Source organism: Protomyctophum parallelum, assembly GCF_964188405.1.
Source record: "Protomyctophum parallelum genome assembly, chromosome: 16".
Lineage (NCBI taxonomy): Eukaryota > Metazoa > Chordata > Actinopteri > Myctophiformes > Myctophidae > Protomyctophum > Protomyctophum parallelum.
This window is the reverse complement of record NC_139711.1, coordinates 25,305,494-25,323,932: the sequence shown is the minus strand read 5'-3', so window position 1 is coordinate 25,323,932 and position 18,439 is coordinate 25,305,494. Positions and strand designations below refer to the sequence as shown.

General features: G+C 46.1%; 1 protein-coding gene and 1 long non-coding RNA gene across 2 annotated transcripts in view; one reads left to right on the top strand and one right to left on the bottom strand.

Moving 5' to 3' along the window:
* Positions 1–4,551, bottom strand: part of LOC310873215 (ATPase family gene 2 protein homolog A-like) — a 46,387-nt gene extending 41,836 nt beyond the window's left edge. Inside the window, exon 1 of the mRNA XM_083785551.1 lies at positions 4,391–4,551. Within this exon, the coding sequence (XP_083641677.1) occupies positions 4,391–4,549 (159 nt within the window). The 5' untranslated portion in view covers positions 4,550–4,551. The remainder of the gene's footprint in view (positions 1–4,390) is intronic.
* LOC310873260 overlaps positions 1–18,439 on the top strand; it is a 618,303-nt gene that overhangs the window by 447,946 nt on the left and 151,918 nt on the right. The gene's annotated exons all lie outside the window — the stretch shown is intronic.

The window sequence follows — 18,439 nt, the reverse complement described above, 5'->3', positions numbered from 1 at the left end:
ATACCCCCTTAAAGAAATAATAATTAAAAAAAACACTCCTTGGGCTAAAAACGGCCATAGCCACTTGCCCAAATGTGCCCAAAATGTGCTGACCTCAGTACGGGCGGCTATGGCCGTTTGTAGCCCATGTGTTTTTTGTGCAAAACTAATGCTTGGAAATGGATTCAGAATCATGAAAACCCCCTAGTTTGACATGTCATATGCTCCTTAAAGCATGATGACATTTTAGTCATTTTTGTTCACAGTCGGAATCGTCTGGCTTTTCCGAAAAGCAACTTGCAAGGTGCAAGTGACCGCAAAACCACCACCATTCTAACGTCGAAGATTTCCTCCAAACACCCCGATGTCAGGCTGCAACAACACCTGATACCGGGGGGATTGGTTTCCACAGCGCATACCTCCTCCAGGTGGATGCCTGCTTTAAGCTGCTTTCTGGGGTGGGGGGCCGCACGGAGAAGGAGTCAGGGGGAGAGAGAGAGAGAGAGAGAGAGAGAGAGAGCACCTATACTTTGACGATAAGAGAGGCCCTTATATACCACCTCAATCTGCCCTTAAGTCCATGATAGTGGAGCAAAGGATCCCCATATAGGACGGAATCCCACTATGCATTTGACACTCACTCTTCCCTGTTCAGACTTGATCATATAAATACAGTCCAAATAAAGTGTTTTTCTTCGGAGCACGTCAAGCGGTTGCACGTGAGCATGCAATGAGGTTGACAAAATAAGTTAAGGTCCCTTTGGATGAAAAGGATGGCCTATGTCGTGGAAACCCTGTATGTCCAAAACTGTTCACTTTTCAGTATTCCGATTCAGAAGTGTCAAAAGTAGCAGATGGACAAGTTCAAAACGCAGTGCAAATCAGTTATACTTCTGATGTCTTTTTGCGTGACGCTGCGGTGTAGATTGAGTTAGTTTGGGCGTTCATTTACAGAAAAAAAACTACAAAAAGTTTGAATATGGAGATAAGAGAGGTTTCTGCCAGTTAATTTAACTCTGAGAGTGTACAAATGGAACCAAATGGACCCGTACACTCTCTGAGTTACAGACCCATAAGGGTCCATTTGGTTCCTAACTGTCATTTAGCTGGGGACCACCTGGAACTCCCTCAAGGACCCTTAGGGGTCCCCGGACCCCACTTTGGGAACCCCGCACGTAAATTGCACGCTGCGTTCATGATTTGAGGCTTTTTGTTCAAAACGGGCCAATCTTGCAAACTTTGAAAGCCAATGTTAGCTAGGAGAGAGATAGTGTGTAACGAGTTTTGGACAGAATCTGGAGGAGTAATATCAAAATATGTGTTTTTCAAAAGTCGGGCTCCTGGTGGTGCTATAACAGGCCGAACATTTGGAGCAGAGGTTCATCGTTTTGCATCCAGGGAGTGTGTGTGTGCAAAGTTTGGCATCGACCATTCAAATGGGGCTGTCTGTGTCTATATCTAAAGGTCACTCGACAAATTAACTCTCTCAGGGCAACTGATTTAAATGAAACAACATAGTATCACTGATAGGGGTGTTCACAAACATGTCACTTGGAGCGCAAGGAATGGGACAACAACGAAACATGGATATCTCCACAGCCTGCCAAGGCAACGCATTTGTTTGAAAACGCTTGTTTTCTTATCCTGCCAGAGAGAGAGGCCACTATGCACGGCGTGTTCTAGGCCTACAGAGTCAAAACACACACCGGAACGTTCACGACATACCAGGACGGGATAAAGATGTGATACCGTGCATGCTTTTCTGGTCACATGGCCTGAGAACGACGAGCCACCGCAAAGGTCACATGCTGTAGTCAAGGACTGCCGACAGTAGAGAGAGAGCTAGAGAGAGAGAGAGAGAGAGAGAGAGGAATACTACCCTAAATCAGTGTTGATTTCGTCGACTAATAATATGAAGAAAAAATTTCGTCGACTTGGGCACAGTGACAGTCGGTAGTGCTATCGCCTCACAGCTAGAAGGTCCTGGGTTCGATTCCCGCTGGGGACGCTGTGGGCGCGTTCTCTCCTCTGCGTCATCAGTGCCCATACCCGAGGCGGGGGTTGGCGAAAGGGCCTTTCCGTGTGGAGTTTGCATGTTCTCCCTGTGTCCCCTAGGGTAGGTACCCTCACAAAAAACATGCAGTAATCCTGGTCTCTAAACTACCTCCCCCTGGCCAGGGGAAAAGAGCTGGTCGGAAATAACGTGTTCCTTCCACGCGCCACATCCGGCCGGGGAAACTCTCCCCTGTCAGGTGAAAAGAAGCAGCTTGGACTCCTCAAGCATAGAAGGAAGCATGAGGTCAGTCTGCTGCCCCCCCCCCCAGGTTGGCAGAGGAAGTGTAGCGCCCAGGAGTACATTAGATAATTGACACTGGGTGAAAAAATGGGTTGCAAAATCGTGGGATAAAAATGTATTGTATGTATATATGTAAAAGTGTATTCATGATATAAATCCATGATATTTACATTGGAATGAATGAGCCCGGCTGGAAAGTGTCTTAAGTGGTAGAGGGCGGGGCTTAGCTAAAGGTGAATTATGAGGTTTCCACCCGACAAGGGCGATATGCTAAACAGTAGGCTGAAAAACAGTAGACCGTGTACAGTACGTAAGCACGTATGGATGGTTTTGGACGCGACCGATGACAACCCCCGAATGAGACATTGAGCATATTTACAGAGTATACTATGAGTCAGCGCGACCATAAAAGGCAGCAGCACCGTGGGTATACTAAATCCATCTCAGAAGTCCCAGACAGAGACGTAAGTAACTGCTACTAAATCTCTCATCCTTGACACAGCAGCATGCACACAGACAAAACACAGAGCCAATAGCATCCCCAGATTCCACATTCCCCCCTCCTTTCCTTTCTATGACCTTGGGCTTTGGTCACCTGCTTCGTATTCTGTGAAAATGGCTGTAGCCCAAAGTTTATGGAGGGGGGGGGGGGGGGGGGGGGGAGCCTCGGTCTAGCCTCGACGATACCCTGCAGGCTTTTATTTTCGTTCGCATTCGGCTCATTCAGCCTGGGAGTATACGAGACACATTTCCTTGGTCTAGGAGGGGTGGGAGTAGGAGGCGTCGCTCAAAAGTAATGATGACGTCAGTTTTCTACCGCTCTTTTCTACCAGGGAGGGGAGGAGGGGCGGGCGCTCAGATCGGTGAGCCAATATTTTCCAGCGCTTGAGGGCAATGCACTTCACGGCCATTATTGACTTTTCCCACAGTGGCCTGGTCGTTGGTGCATTGTTAACGGAGAATTCCGTTTCATATCGCTTCATTTGGATCTGAAACGGCACTGCTAAAAAAACTACATTTTGCCCTGAGCCGGTGGCTAGGCAACCCCTTGCTCACCCCCGCACACACACGGAACGTGCACGCGCATGCGTAGACTACTGTTATAATCAGGATCTTCTATGTCGAGAAAACTACGCCACTGTCCATGGCATGACATGATCAGACAGGTGCGGATCTGATTTAGGAAACTTCATCGCATCAAGATTGAAATATAAACGTTTCTCGAGCAAGATAGCTAGCGTGAGCTAATGCTAACATTAGCATTTTCTTACAATGGAGGTCTTCGAGCCTCCTCCGAGTCGTAGTAGTAATCTCCCCATGCAAGCTATTTACCACCTGTGGCCACACGGACACAGTCTAAGTGTTAAGGACTCCACTCAGGGAGAGGTTTGGACCGATCAGACCGATTCTTTTGGCATGCCCAAATGTTAAAAACAGATCATATCAGCATAATTGCAGATCATTGAAAAAAAGTCAAATAATGACCGATAAATGGGCCAGGCGGATATATGTGTCGGGCTCCATCCACCCCAGGGCCTTTTGCTTTCTCAAGAGCTGCCACTTTATGTTCGTCACACAAGGAGTTAGACTACTATACTACCGTTACATCCATTGTCTGCATTCCTAACAAGAGAGTCTTTGATGTGGAAGTGCTGAATGCTCGCTTCATAGCTTTTATGGCCTCTAAAAATGTCCTGGAAGTGGAAGTGGAACTGAGCAATGTGGACAAAACCAAACCGTGGAAGTGGAACTAAGCAATGTGGACCAAACCAAATAGTGAGGACCTAACCCTCCACTTTTCTCACTTTTGCACCAGTCTGTGTCACCTTTTTTTGATTCGTCAAATTCCCCGAAATACCACAGTAGAATAAGAGATCCTTGGCAACCAGGAAGTGCAGTGGCATTAAGCTACTGAATTGGAAGGGTTATCATACCAACATATAAAACTAGAGACACGTAGGAAAACAAAGATACAAACATTTTACGGTCAGAAAAATGGTACCAAGATCTGGCCTGGCCCCTGGACTATAGGAAGAGTTATTCTGTGTGCATATAGACTATTATTACAGTAAAATCCTCACGGCATACTTTCTATTCCAGCTGAACGAAGCTCACCTCTGCTCCTGAATACTTGCTGGTCTGAGCCACCAGGCGCTCAATGCATATGTCGTCGGCCACGGGCATGTTGCGGAACTGAAGCGAGAAGATCTCCTGCCGCGTCCGTGCGTCTGGGAGCGGCACGTAGACGATCCGGTCCAGACGTCCCGGTCGCATCAGAGCCTATAGGGGGAGGGAGAGGGGTGCAGGAGCAGGAGGTCAGCTTCATTCTTTTTTTTAACTAAACCCCCCCTACAAAAAAAGAAAAGCTCCAGAATGTGATTCAAGTCCTCCCCCTGAAATGTCCCATGTGCAACTTTTCAACTTCCCAGAAGCAAGCAGAAAGCCAGCCAGCCATCCATCCCAGCCAGCCAGCCAGTCAGCCAGCCAGCCAGCGTGGAGACACTGTGCTGGATGTTATCTGATGATCACATCTCTGTGACCCCAAAACAGTCCACCCGCTCCCCAAGCCACTGCTCGTCTCGCCTGTCAGACGTCGTTAAAGGGCCCCGGGGCGGGGCGGGCAGCGCCTCAACCAGCCCAGCAGGGAAAAAGGCAGATGGGACGGACGGACAAATGGGCCTGCATGCAGTGGTGGACAGTAACGTGAAGTACATTAAGTTTAACCCATTTCTAAAGTACATTCTAAATGTATACTGTCTTGTAAATCCTGACAGTTTTCTGAATAACCCCTATGTTTCTTTGCGAATGGTTTTAAACTATTTCATGTCAATGACCCCAAAAACTATATGTAATTGGCCCCCAACCGACTCCTCCCCATCTGAAAATATGTTGTTCCAGGGACACCCCCCCCCCCCCACCCGGTGCACAGGCATGATCAATAAGGTAAAACCTGTGTAAAAAATTAACAAGCTCCATCCCTAAGTATGTGTATGTATATTACTAGTTTACACGTGTACGTACAATTTAAGAGAACCCGGGCCTCCATTGAAAAAAAAATACACACAGTATGAACAAAATGTATGGAGGCTTGTGTGCCTAGTGTCCGCTGTTGACAATGGACAATGTGACACGCGCAGTAACGTGGCTAAAGGAACATTAAGTCGATGGCAGAAGGAAAGAGAAAGCTGCATCTGGACGTAACGCGACGACAACAACAACAACAACTACACAATAGCACAAGAGTTGTCTTGCTCCCATGAGGGGAGAGCGGGTGGCTGGCTGGGTGGGTGGGTGGGGGGGAAGGGCTGACAGGTGCGCGTTTATGTGCGTCTGTCCATATCTGTGGACGTGTGTGCAACGGTGCATGTTGTCTATGTGCATGTGTGAGAAGGTCTGTGAGTCTGTGTCTGAGTATGTGTGTGCATGTGTGTGTGTGTGTGTGTGTGCATGTGTGTGTGTGTGTGTGCATGTGTGTGTGTGTGTGTGTGTGTGTGTGTGTGTGCGTGTGTGTGTGTGTGTGCGTGCGTGTTCCTCGCATTACTGTATATGTGCCAGGAAAAGCTTCCTGAGCAACTCTCCAGTGGAAGTATCTGCAGGCTGCGTGCCAACACAAACCTGATGACCCTCCGACTCAAATGTGCACGCACGCACGCACGCACGCACGCACACGCACACACACACACACACACACACACACACGAATGAATGCAAATGTAGACATGATTGAGAGCACGTTACTGTAGCGTGCACAGTCACGCACATGCACACGCACCACACCACATGGACACAAAAACACATGCATCACATTCTGCCACCATCAAAATGTCAGCCCTGTGTCGCTATTATTACATCACGATAATGACTTAGTTAATTCTCTCTCGCGTGCACAGTAAAGAGGTGCCATGGTGGGCTCCAGCGCCAGTGACTGGTAAACTCATCTGGCCTGTCTGTCCTGGAAGGAAGAAGGGACTCTCTCTCTCTCTCTCCCCCCCCCCCCCATCACTTAAATATGGAGTGCTTTTTGCGCCCTAAAACATGATTATCAGGTATTAGTGAGGGGGTATTAATAAGCTATCACCCCTCACTAAAACATGATGATCAGGTATTAGTGAGGGGTTTATTAATAAGCTATCACCCCTCACTAAAACATGATGATCAGGTATTAGTGAGGGGGTATTAATAAGCTATCACCCCTCACTAAAAGCTGGACATATAGGAGGGGCTGTCGCCGGGTTAACCAATTTAGGACCTGAGGACAATTCTACACATTTTCTGAAAAACCTTTGTTTCTATGTCAGTCGTTCTCAAAACAGGAACAGGTTCTCAGGAACCCCAGAAATATATGAAATTGGCCGCCGAGCCCCATCTGAAAATATGTTGTTCCAGGGGACCCTGTTCACCCTGAAATAATATATATTCAAATATTTGCACCACATTTTCACGATAGATTTTTCTTTTGCAGATCTATACAAGCTCCTAGCACGGCCTGAATGGGTTAATCCGTCCCTGGCGCTAGCCCCTCCTATGTCCAGCTTTTAGTGTGCGTGTAAACACAAACTTGAAATGCCATCGACAATGAATGGACAATTCAACAGGGAAACGAGGACAAAAACTGCTGGATCAGGGGAAGAGCGAGAGAGGGAAATGAAGCCCCCCCACCCTCAAAAAACCTAGAGGGGGGGGGGGGGGGGGTCAACAACACTAAAATCACAAACGTGCCATTAAGGAAAGCCTGCGGAGAGGGAGGGCTCTGCCTATAGCTCCGCTGAAGCGATAGGCATCATTACACACATCAGCCCATTAGTAATTAGCGATGCCCTCGAGGTATGAAATCCCCAGCCAGCCACATATACTGTACATGCTCCACGTCGGACCATCAATAATATGGTTCCTGAAAGCTTTTGGCCTCGGCTGCTGCTTAACGAAACACAGAGCCCTTGAGAGGTCCTGTGGTGCGAGCGAGACGGTGAGAACGCACTATATGCTGGGCCTCAAGTTTGAAAAACAAAACAAATCTGCCAACTTGATTGGAGAGAGACAGACAGGGACCTTTTCCCTGCTTGCATGTTCTTTCTCTCCATTTGTGTTCTCTCTCTCTCTCTCTCTCTCTCTCTCTGTCCCCGCGCCAAGTTTCGCTGCCGATAACAACAGCAATCATTCCAGGCATTGCGAGCCTTCTCGAGAAGTGATTACCCCCCAATGACAGACGACTTCCTATCTGTCGAAGGACGCTGCCTCTCCCTAACCAGCGAGGAATGCTGGGAATCCGCTCTCCTCTGTGAGCATCGCGTCGTGTTGAGCTACCGCAGCACCGGCACGCGCGTGCGCGCACATACTGTACACACACAGGGAAATGTACACATACACACACACACACACACACACATTGAAATAGGGGCGTGCGCACAGTCACACACACACACACATTCCTGACTGCCTGCGAATCCCCTGACCTGCATGCTCTGTGCTGTGTCTTCAAGGAGTAGCTGTTTACAAACTGACACCCACGCATTTCAAGGTGTCTTTATTCTTAGATCAAGGCTCAGACGCTATAGCAGCTAGCGTGGGTGAATGCCTGCATGTAAGGCACACTTTGCCCCCCCCCCCCCCCCCCAGGCATGCCCCAGGCAGAAAAATAACACATCAAAAGGAGAGAGCTTTATATCTCTGCTGTCAGGAAGAAACCATCTAACTCCAAAATGTTAATTTATTTAAATTAAAAATATATTTCTTTTTCAGGAAATGAAGAAGGAAAATACATCGCATGGATGCAACTGGGACGTATCCTCAGTGATGTATCCCAAGGTCATCGGGGTTTCGGGTCTCGTGAACATCATACCCCTCACTCGGGTGACCCAGCCGGGGTGATCAAGTCCCGACTTACGTCCCAGTAGCTACCCTCGATCAATAGGGAAAGACCAGGGCCACACAATCCGTTGGAACCACTCCGGAACTACTATGCTGGGACTGAGAGGTACAATAGAAGAAAACCTTCTATTTTGAAAACAAAGCAATACTGCCTCATCAAAGTTGGTGTTGTGACTTTATATATTGTCAATTGCTTGCATGAGAGGGGGAGAGGTGGTGGAGTTAGCTGCTTTAGCAGACAGTTTGAGGGTCCAATGAAGTTAAGAGGTTTTGTTCGAAGCACTTTTTACTACTTTTCATTGGTTCAATATCTTTGAAACAACACACAGACACACTGCTATTGAACACAGTGACACTTTATATAACTCCATTGACTTGTATTCCTTATCCTCGGCTACGGTTTAGGTAATATCCCTGCGTGCGTGTGTGTGTGTGTGTGTGTGTGTGTGTGTGTGTGTGTGTACGTCTACGTGTGTGTGTGTGTGCGAAAAGTAAGTGGAAACTATATGAAAAATAAGCTATGATGACAAAGACTAAATATATTCCCCAATTCAACAACTAAAAAATAGACTAAAATGTTTGGAAGGGACTATTGGACAAGAGATCCAGTATAAGTCATTTGACACTTTTTGCATGCTGAAAATAGCTGCGTTGTGAGCTTGTAGGTCGGCTATTTTCAGCAAGTGTAAAATTAGCCATTATGACAGCATCAAGGCCCACCAAAATACATTGTAGTCGACTAAATCTTGTGATGTTTAGTCGACTAAAACTAGACTGACACTAAAACATTCTGGGTGACTAAAAACCGGTGCATGTGTGTGTGCGCACGCCCTTGCATATACATTCAGGGTGGCCCTTCATCTCAGAGTTCGGTGTGTGTGTGTGTGTGTGTGTGTGTGTGTGTCTGTGTGTCTGTGTGTCACACAGTCCTCGTGTGTGGATTGCAGACTGACAGGTTAGGAAACCGCACACAGCAGAATGCCTTCAGGCACAGGGAACACTGTCAACTAACGTCTCCTCGGGCCAATGCAGGCAGCCATGCAGCAGTTGGTGGAAAAAGTACTCACTTCAGTAAAAAAGTGTCAATGCTGCAAATGTAGAACTACTTCCCATTACAGTCAGAAGTGCAGCCTCACTCCCAATAGAACTACTTCCCATTACAGTCAGAAGTGCAGCCTCACTCCCAATAGAACTACTTCCCATTGCAGTCAGAACTGCAGCCTCACTCCCAATAGAACTACTTCCCATTACAGTCAGAACTGCAGCCTCACTCCCAATAGAACTACTTCCCATTGCAGTCAGAACTGCAGCCTCACTCCCAATCTTCCGCCGTAGTCTGAAAACCCACCTCTTCAGACTCCTTCATGGCCCGTAGCACTTGCCCTAGCCCCGACGACCTTACAGGCGTACATGCAAAGGCTCAACTTATGTTCACAAGGCATATTTGTAAAGTTAGTGTTAGTAAAAAGCAGGTAAAAGAGTAACGTTTGAGCAGACTAACATCAGTCACTGGCCTGGCTGTTTACACCACAGATATGTCGTCTCCACCTACAGGAAATACGTTCGCTGCGACCAGGAGACCCGATTCTGAATTTGTCTATAAGCTCTTTCTGCAAGAATCTTTCTTATTATGCTTTTTCTACAATAATCTTTCTATAAGCTCTCTCTACAAGAATCTCTCTATAAGCTCTCTCTACAAGAATCTTTCTACAAGCTCACAAGATTGTAGCTCGGCTATTTTCAAGGACGCAATGTATACAGTGCTGAAGTGGATAATTTATGTTCTGTAATAACAAATAACTAGTAACTAAAGTTTTTTTAATTAATGTATAGTGGAATAAAAGTAGCCTACAATATTTGTCACTGAGATGTGTAGTGGAGTAGAAGTAAAAGTATTGGAAATTAGTACAAATACCTCAACATTGTACTCAAGTAGTACTTTAAGAAAATGTACTTAGTTTCCACCACTGACGGAAAATTCTTCTATGCAAATTTGAAAAGAAAGCAGCCGGCGACGCACGCACGCACGCACACGCACACACACACACACACACACACACACACACACACACACACACACACACACACACACCAACAACAACAACATATAAAAGAGAGAGATGGAAGACGCCAGACCCTGGGTATGTGAACGGTGGGTAAAATAAATAAAGCGTGGTGGTTTGTTGACGCTATAAGGTTGCTGCTTGCACAGGTGATCCAGCCACCACCCAGAGGTCCAATCAGAGGACTCTGTTTTGATTCTAAATATCGGTGTCGGGTCCATATAGATGCAGTGGTGGAAAGTGACTAAGTACATTTTCTTTAAGTACTGTATTTAAGTAGTATTTTGAAGGATTTGTACATTACTTGAGTATTTCCAATTTACTTTTCTAATTTACTTCTAATCCACTACATTTCAGAGGCAAATATTGCACTTTTACTCCACTATTTATTTATTTGAAAACTTCAGTTACTAAGTTACTGTGATTACAATAACGTACATTAACCACTTCAATCCTGTACACATTTCAGCCATTTGAAAATAGCCGATCTACAAGATCTCAATGCATCACTATATGCAACGCATTGAGATCTTGTAGATTTTCGAAAGATTTGTATACAATGGGAAAACTTGAAATGGGACATTCTGCATAGTGTGTACTTTCTACTGGTACTTTTATTCAAGTACAGAGAGAGAGAGAGAGAGAGAGAGAGAGAGAGAGAGAGAGAGAGAGAGAGAGAGAGAGAGAGAGAACTAGTGTTGATTTTGACAGAAAATTACACTTGCTGGCAATAGCCGATCTACAAGCTAGGGTGGGAGCTTGTAGATCGGCTATTTTCAGCATGCAGCCAAGTGTAAAATGTCTTATAAATGGATCTCTTGTGCATTAGTCCCTTCCTAACATATTAGTCTAGTTTTTATTTGTTGACAAAATTGTCACTAGTTTTAGCCGTCTTAGCGTAGTTTTAATTTAGTTTCCATTTAGTTTTCTTCAGCGAAAAAAGGTAGTCGACGAACATTTTTCGTCATAGTACTATAGTCGACGATCAGCACTGGATAAAGCGTCCACACACAGCGCATACATGCTGAGACACTGGAGTGTGAATGTACAAAGAAGACAAGGAAGAGGGTGGAATGAGAAGCGAGGGGGGGAGAGAGAGAGAGAGAGAGAGAGAGAGAGAGAGAGAGAGAGAGAGAGAGAGAGAGAGCGCGCGCGCAGGGTGGAGAGACCAGCTAGAGCACAGTTGGCAAATAGTCAAAAAACATGAGAGGCTTTCACTCTGGATTTTGCCCTTGAGTCAAACTCGCATCCGGCAGCCGAGGCCACCGTGTCCAAGAACCAAATTATACTGGGGAGTTGTTAACCCCCTACTGTCCCACATGCTCCATGCTATTCACCATGCATGCAAGCAACACACGCACACGCACACATGCACGCACACACACACGGCACAGAGCCTGCAGTGAGGAGAAAGACATGAAGTCGCAGCATTGCTGAGTGCACCTAGATCAGTGGTTCCCAAAGTGGCGTCCGGGGACCCAACGGGGGTCCTTGAGGGAGTTACAGGGGGTCCCCAGCTAATTAACCCATTCTGACCTGAGATCAGATTCATATGAGGTTTCCACATGGACACACACTGGTCTGATTAACCCATTCTGACCTGAGATCAGATTCTAAAAATGTCAGTCGTTCTTCGATTAAAAAAAAAATAGCAGACCTACAAGCTCGTAGCGCGCCACTCGGTGGCGCGCTATGAGCTTGTAGATCTGCTATTTTTCAATAGCTAAAGCATAACATGATGCTGACACCAAAATGGGTGCCCGTTCAGAATGGGTTAATACAATAGTTAGTTACCAAATGGACCCTTATGGGTCTGTAACACAGAGTGTACGAATGGAGCCAAATGGACCCACTCTCAGAGTTAAATTAACTTTGATTTTACAATAAAGGCCTACATTGGGGTCCCAGAGATAGAAAGGCCATTAAATGGGGGCCGTATAGCCCAATGCAGGTCAAACCTGGGGTCCTTGTAATGAAAATGGTTGAAAATCACTGCTAGGGGCCGCAACATTCTTCTCTTATGGGGGTCCTTGGGAAATCTTTTCAAATGGGGGTCCACAGGCTAATGAGTATGATTTTGGGGGGCCTTGACATGAAAAAGTTTGGGAACCGCTGACTTAGATGGCCTGCACGAAGAAACGAATGAATTCTGAACACCCCACTACTTGATCACACTACAGTGTCACACACGCAGATGCAAAAGCTCAAAATGCGCCACTTTTTTCGAGCTATAGTAGATCCGCCGGCTTTTGCCATTTTTGAACAGGGATCCTGAAAAGTAGGGGTGTCCCGATCCGATCACGTGATCGGAAATCGGGTGGCCGATTACGTCATTTTCAAATGGTCGGAATTGGATCGGGAGCATAAAAACATGATCGGGACATCCCTAGTGAAAATGACCAGTTTCCACCCGACAGAGAGGGAAAACGCAGGCGATAACAACCACTGCTGTATCTCTCTCTGTTCTCATGCAACCTGAGAAACACGGAATCCATAAATAACACTGTTGGATAAAACCATAGAGGCAGAAGTTATAGTCCTCCCTTATGGATAGGTTCTGTGGTGCAGTGTTGATTTCGTCGACTAATACTATGTTTTAGACATGCTAATGACCTTATACCAACCTTGAAACGTACCCTAGCTACGTCACCATCAACAACCAACTTTGTAACCTCGTGAACAACACCGACCCACATACATACTTACCAACCCAATCGCAGCACCCTTTACCCACCCAACATCGAAACATATCTTAATTACGTCACCATCAACAGCCAATTAGGGACCACCGAGGACAGGCCTACATGCCGTACATACGCAGCTGACCAGAGTGCTTGCGCGCTCAGCTTGCGCAAGTAACTAAATATGACCTCTTCTGCTTTTAATATTTGTTCTACGTTAGGTGTGCGCGCGCCATGTGTGTGCATGTTGTCCGTGTGCCATTTATGAGTTGCCACAACACCTACTTTACTTTTTTATGGTATAGGGTGTGTGTTGTTTGTGGGTGTGCAGGAGTGTTTGCACGTGCACGTGTGTGTGTGTGTGTGTGTGTCACAGGGGTTGCGATCATATGGACACCAGGTGAGGGGAGAGTGGAGGGGTGGCCTGTTGCTGGGGCATGATATGGCAGCTGTGTTCCCTTTCCTTTATGGCGCGGCGCGTGTGTGCGTGCGCGCGTGTGTGTGTGTGTGTGTGCGTGCATGTGTTGAGGGGTGGTCGGGCCAGGGCGAGTTAGGGTACCCCGGTCCCCAAGAACCAGCACAACAGCTGCTGGGCTGCAATAAAGACCCCCCCGAAACTGTCAAAAGAGCCCCCCCCCCCCCCCCCTTCTTGGAGACAGAATCAAGCAACCAGGTCCATGAAAATGAGAAGAAAAATAAGCGACCCTTCAAGTTTAAACCTATTTGAAGGTTTGACGCGTCGCAACGCATTGTGAGCTTGTAGATCGGCTATTAAAAGTAAATAAATAAAAAGACCATCTTGTATCGGGCTTCTCTGGTGTGAAAGATATTTCAGATGAGGGTTCCGGCAGACAAATTAATATGCATGTTCATTTTGGGGGATGCTTGGCAGGAATTGTTTTTGAAAACCACTGGTTTGAACAACACCGGGAAACAAGCCCAAATAAGCAACTAGTAAGTAAGTAAGTAAGTAAGTAAATTAATTAATTGCAGCCCGTAATAACTACCAATATTTACAACTTAAGCAACAAAAAAAAACAAGCCCAACGTCGCTTATAGCAAGCGGATGTGGCAACCCTGCCAGCAGACCTTAAGTGTCTCCTGTGTTTTCATAGGAAAGGGAAGGAGGCGGATTTACACGGGGGGGAGGTTGGGTGCATGGGGGGGGGGGGGGGGGGGGGACTGGGAAATAAAAGCCCAAAAGAGGTGAGGAAAAGCAGAGGAAACGAGGCTGAGGCCATGCTGAAATGTCGACTCATTGCTCATCTGAACCCCCCCCCCCAAAATAAAATAGCAGGCTAAAGCCACGGCCATAAAAAAAAAGTGTATGTTTGCTTTACAAAGGGCCGTTTCCTGTGGAGCCGTCCGTGGTTCACACTTCTTTTTTTTGTCCTACTACGGGGCCGTGCGTCTCGGTGTAAACTCGCCAGGTCTGGTTCCCATAACCCCCCCACCACACACACACACACACACACACACACACACACAACGCACACCCCCAGGCCAGAAGTGATCATCCTTCTCTTTCCTGTGACCCCCCCCCCCCCCTTATACCAGGGTGAAGCGGTGTTGTCAAGTCCGCTTTTTATATCGTTGCTGCCGGGCAGAAACCCCTCTTTTTCTTTAACCCATTCTGACCTGAGATCAGATTCATACGAGGTTTCCGCCGGACACACACTGGACTGATGAACCCATTCTGACCTGAGATCAGATTCTAAAAATGTCAGTCGTTCTTCGATTTTATTCAAAAATAGCAGACATACAAGCTCGTATCGCGCCACTCGGTGGCGCGATATGAGCTTGTAGATCTGCTATTTTTCAATAGCTAAAGCATAACATGATGCCAACACCAAAATGGGTGCCCGGTCAGAATGGGTTTTAAAAAAAAATAACTTTTTTGAAAATTGGAGCCATACTCGAGAGGCACCAAAAGTAGCAGATCTTCAAGCGACGCGTTTCAAGGTTGGATATCTGCTATTTTGCTCCTACGTATGTCCAGCTTTTTTTGCAAAAAGGGTGAAGTGCCCCTTTAACAGCTGTACAGAGTTACAGGTGTCCAGTCCTGTGAAATGATCGACAGCGATTGAGGTCCTCGCTGACCGGGGGACATGCGCACATCTGCTATATGCCCCCCTAAACCAGGGGTCTTCAGCAGGGGGTCCCGGGCCCTTATAGGGGGTCCTCAGAGTCGAGATACTGCAGGGGGGCTGCCAAATCTTTGTGAGATAAGGACTTTTTCTTCTTTTTTCTTTTACACGAACCACTTGAACCGTAGTATCCATTCTCTGAGGGGAACATCACATTAGCCGAAAATAGCAGATCTACAAGCTTGTAATGTAGATTGTCTATTTTCGGGGGAAGAGGTGCAGAAAGATCAAGTGCCAAAGATCAAGTTTATACATTCTTTAACACTGAAAACATTAACATGAATCCTGCATGTAGTGGGCGTTCCTCTCTCTCTCTCTCTCTCTCTCTCTCTCTCAGCTAAGGTGTCCTTGGTCTGAAAATGGTTGAAGACCCCTTCCTTAAAACACAAAGTTATGTTTCGGCACCAAATGTAAGGATCAACTACGGTGGTGATATTGCCTACATTGGGGGTCTACAACGACATGTAAAAAAAAAAGAAAAAAGAAAAACACTACATTTCTTTGTGTTTCCTTCATATAGGACGGTGTCAGGCACAGAAAACAGTGTGCACAAGGACGCTAACGCACACCGAAGTCCTTTTTAGCGGTGCCGGCCCCACGGGAGAGAACTCGAAGAGGGAACTAAGACAAAATGTAGTGACGCAGTGTCCTAATAAAGTATTGGCACTTTGGCTATTGGCGTGTGCGGCCGGCTACTTTCTTGTTTTTTCGAGATTCCCTCTCCAGGCACAGAAAACAGAACATCGCAGAAGCTCAGAATTTAGAGTGGCTATTTGTGTGGCACCGCCGTACGACGAAGTATCAACCTGGGCTTAAGACTAGACCCAAATACCTGGTATCCACTGAGCAGGAACAAACACATGAGGACATATAGGGGAGGCTTGGCAGGCTCAGACGCAGCTATCATGTCATACTAATGGGCTGTTCAATTGTTAGCTAAGTCACGTAGCAGGCCGTCAACGTCTAGTCCGGGGACTGCCAGCGGTCCAGCTTGTAGATCGGCCATTTTCACTACTTCTTAATAATAATAATTATTATTATTATTTTTATTCATGGCTTTCCTAGGTTTGTTTGTTTGTTTAAAAATGAATACAATTCTTTAAATGTTTTATTAAAAACAATATTTTGAAAAGTATGGGATTTTTTTTAACTCGAGTTGTGTCCCATAAAAATGTGTCCGTGTCCCACAGATGGGTCCCGACTCACAGGTAGATTATTCTTGCTGAGTCAAGGAATGAGACTTGGTGGGACCTTGACTGTAAAGCTTCCACACACACACACACACACACACACACACACACACACACACACACACACACACACACACACACACACACACACACACACACACACACACACACACACACACGTTTACCAGAAGTAACTTTTTATTGTTGTGTTTCGACGGTTGATGATTCGTTTCTTGTTGTATTTTTTTTAGGGCTGTCAAAGTTAACGCACTATTAACGAGTTAATTCACAAGCCTTTTAACGGCACTATTTTTTTTAACGCGCGATTAACGCACTGTGAAGTTTGACAGAATGGTTGAGAGACGCATGGCAATTTTACACTGAAGAGTTGAATAATTGTTAAACAGCTGCATTACTTAAGTTAATTTAAGTCTAAACAATTAGAAAACTTAGAAAACATGTTATTTTGATCAACATGGCCTGTTATCTCTCGTAATGGTACCATTGGCCAACATCAATACTGTTCTTTAGTTTGGGTCTGGAAGGCTAAATGTCATCAAATGGTGGTCCGTGGCTCAAATGCAGAATAAATAATGGACCTTGATATGAAAAATCTTGAAAACCACTGATTTAGAACGGATAAAAAATATGCAATTAATTTGTGATTAATCACAGTTAACTATGGACAATCATGCGATTAATCAGATTAAATATTTTAATCGATTGACAGCCCTAATTCTTTTATAAATAGAGCGGCCCTCTTGTCTTGAATTGTAAGGAACATCATAATTCACATTGTTATGCAACGGTGTTTTCTAATAAACTTGAACCCCCCTCTCTCTCTCTCTCTCTCTCTCTCTCTCTCTCTCTCTCCCCATGCGAGGCAGACAGTGCAGGTGCCAGGCCCACCCCGGGGTCCCTGCCGGGCCCTCGTTAGGCCTGGTGCCATTCAGACGGCCCCTAACACGCAACCCTGAGCCCCTTTGTGTTCCCCCCCCCCCCCCCCCTCCCCTCCCGCTCTTTCGCACCCCCTCCAACGTTCCCCTTATACTTCCTTCATTCCATTATTTGACGTAGCCTATACCTACCGAAACCTCTTATCTCCATCTATACCTACCGAAACCTCTTATCTCCATATTTTAACTTTTTGTATGAATATTTTCTTATTAATCTGTAACTGAACGTCTATTTTATTTTAACTGCTATCTTTTCTCCAGTTTTTATTCCACAATACTTACTCTGGCCCCTTTTCAATCTTGCACCTGACTGCAAGATTGAAAATGGCCGAAAAGATTAAAACTGAACTAAAACTAATTAAAACTAAACTTAAAAATAAGCATTGTCACAAAAATAAAAAACTAGCAAACCCGAAAACTCGGAAGTAACTGAATTAGAAAGAAAAAAAAAACACACACACACGCACGCACACACACACGGACGCACGCACACACACACGCACGCACACACACAAAACATTCGAGAAATTTTAAAAGGACAAGACAATCACAGTTCACAATCACATACGACAAAATATGCAATGGAGGGCTAAAGTCATTGGTTCTCAAAGTGGGGTCTGTCTGGAGCGTCCCTAGCCATTTTTTACATTGGATATTCAAAAGCATCTGCTGTTTTTGAGACATTTTGAAAAATATCTAAACATGTTTGGAACATTTTTGAATTATTTAGAATTTCTAACAAATCTTCTCTTCCTGTACAGCAGCCTGCCTGGTACAAGACCTTTTCATATTGGAGGTCCGCGGCCAAATACACATCCATCTGGGTTAGATCACACACACACACACACACACACACACACACACACACACACACACACACACACACACACACACACACACAGAGAGAGAGAGAAGCACACTAGACCAGTCGGCTCACATGCGCTCCCACTCGCAGATCCTTAGGAAGGAGACAAACATAAACAGACTAGTCGCTGAGCGATGAGGCCGGATCGCTTTCCACTTCCGTGAAATCTAAACATTGCCCTGTTTACCCTCCTCTCCCCTGGCCTTGTTTACCCTGCTTCACCCTGGCCCTGTTTACCCTCCTCCACCCTGGCCCTGTTTACCCTCCTCCCCCCTGGCCCTGTTTACCCTGCTTCACCCTGGCCCTGTTTACCCTCCTCCACCCTGGCCCTGTTTACCCTCCTCCACCCTGGCCCTGTTTACCCTCCTCCACCCTGGCCCTGTTTACCCTCCTC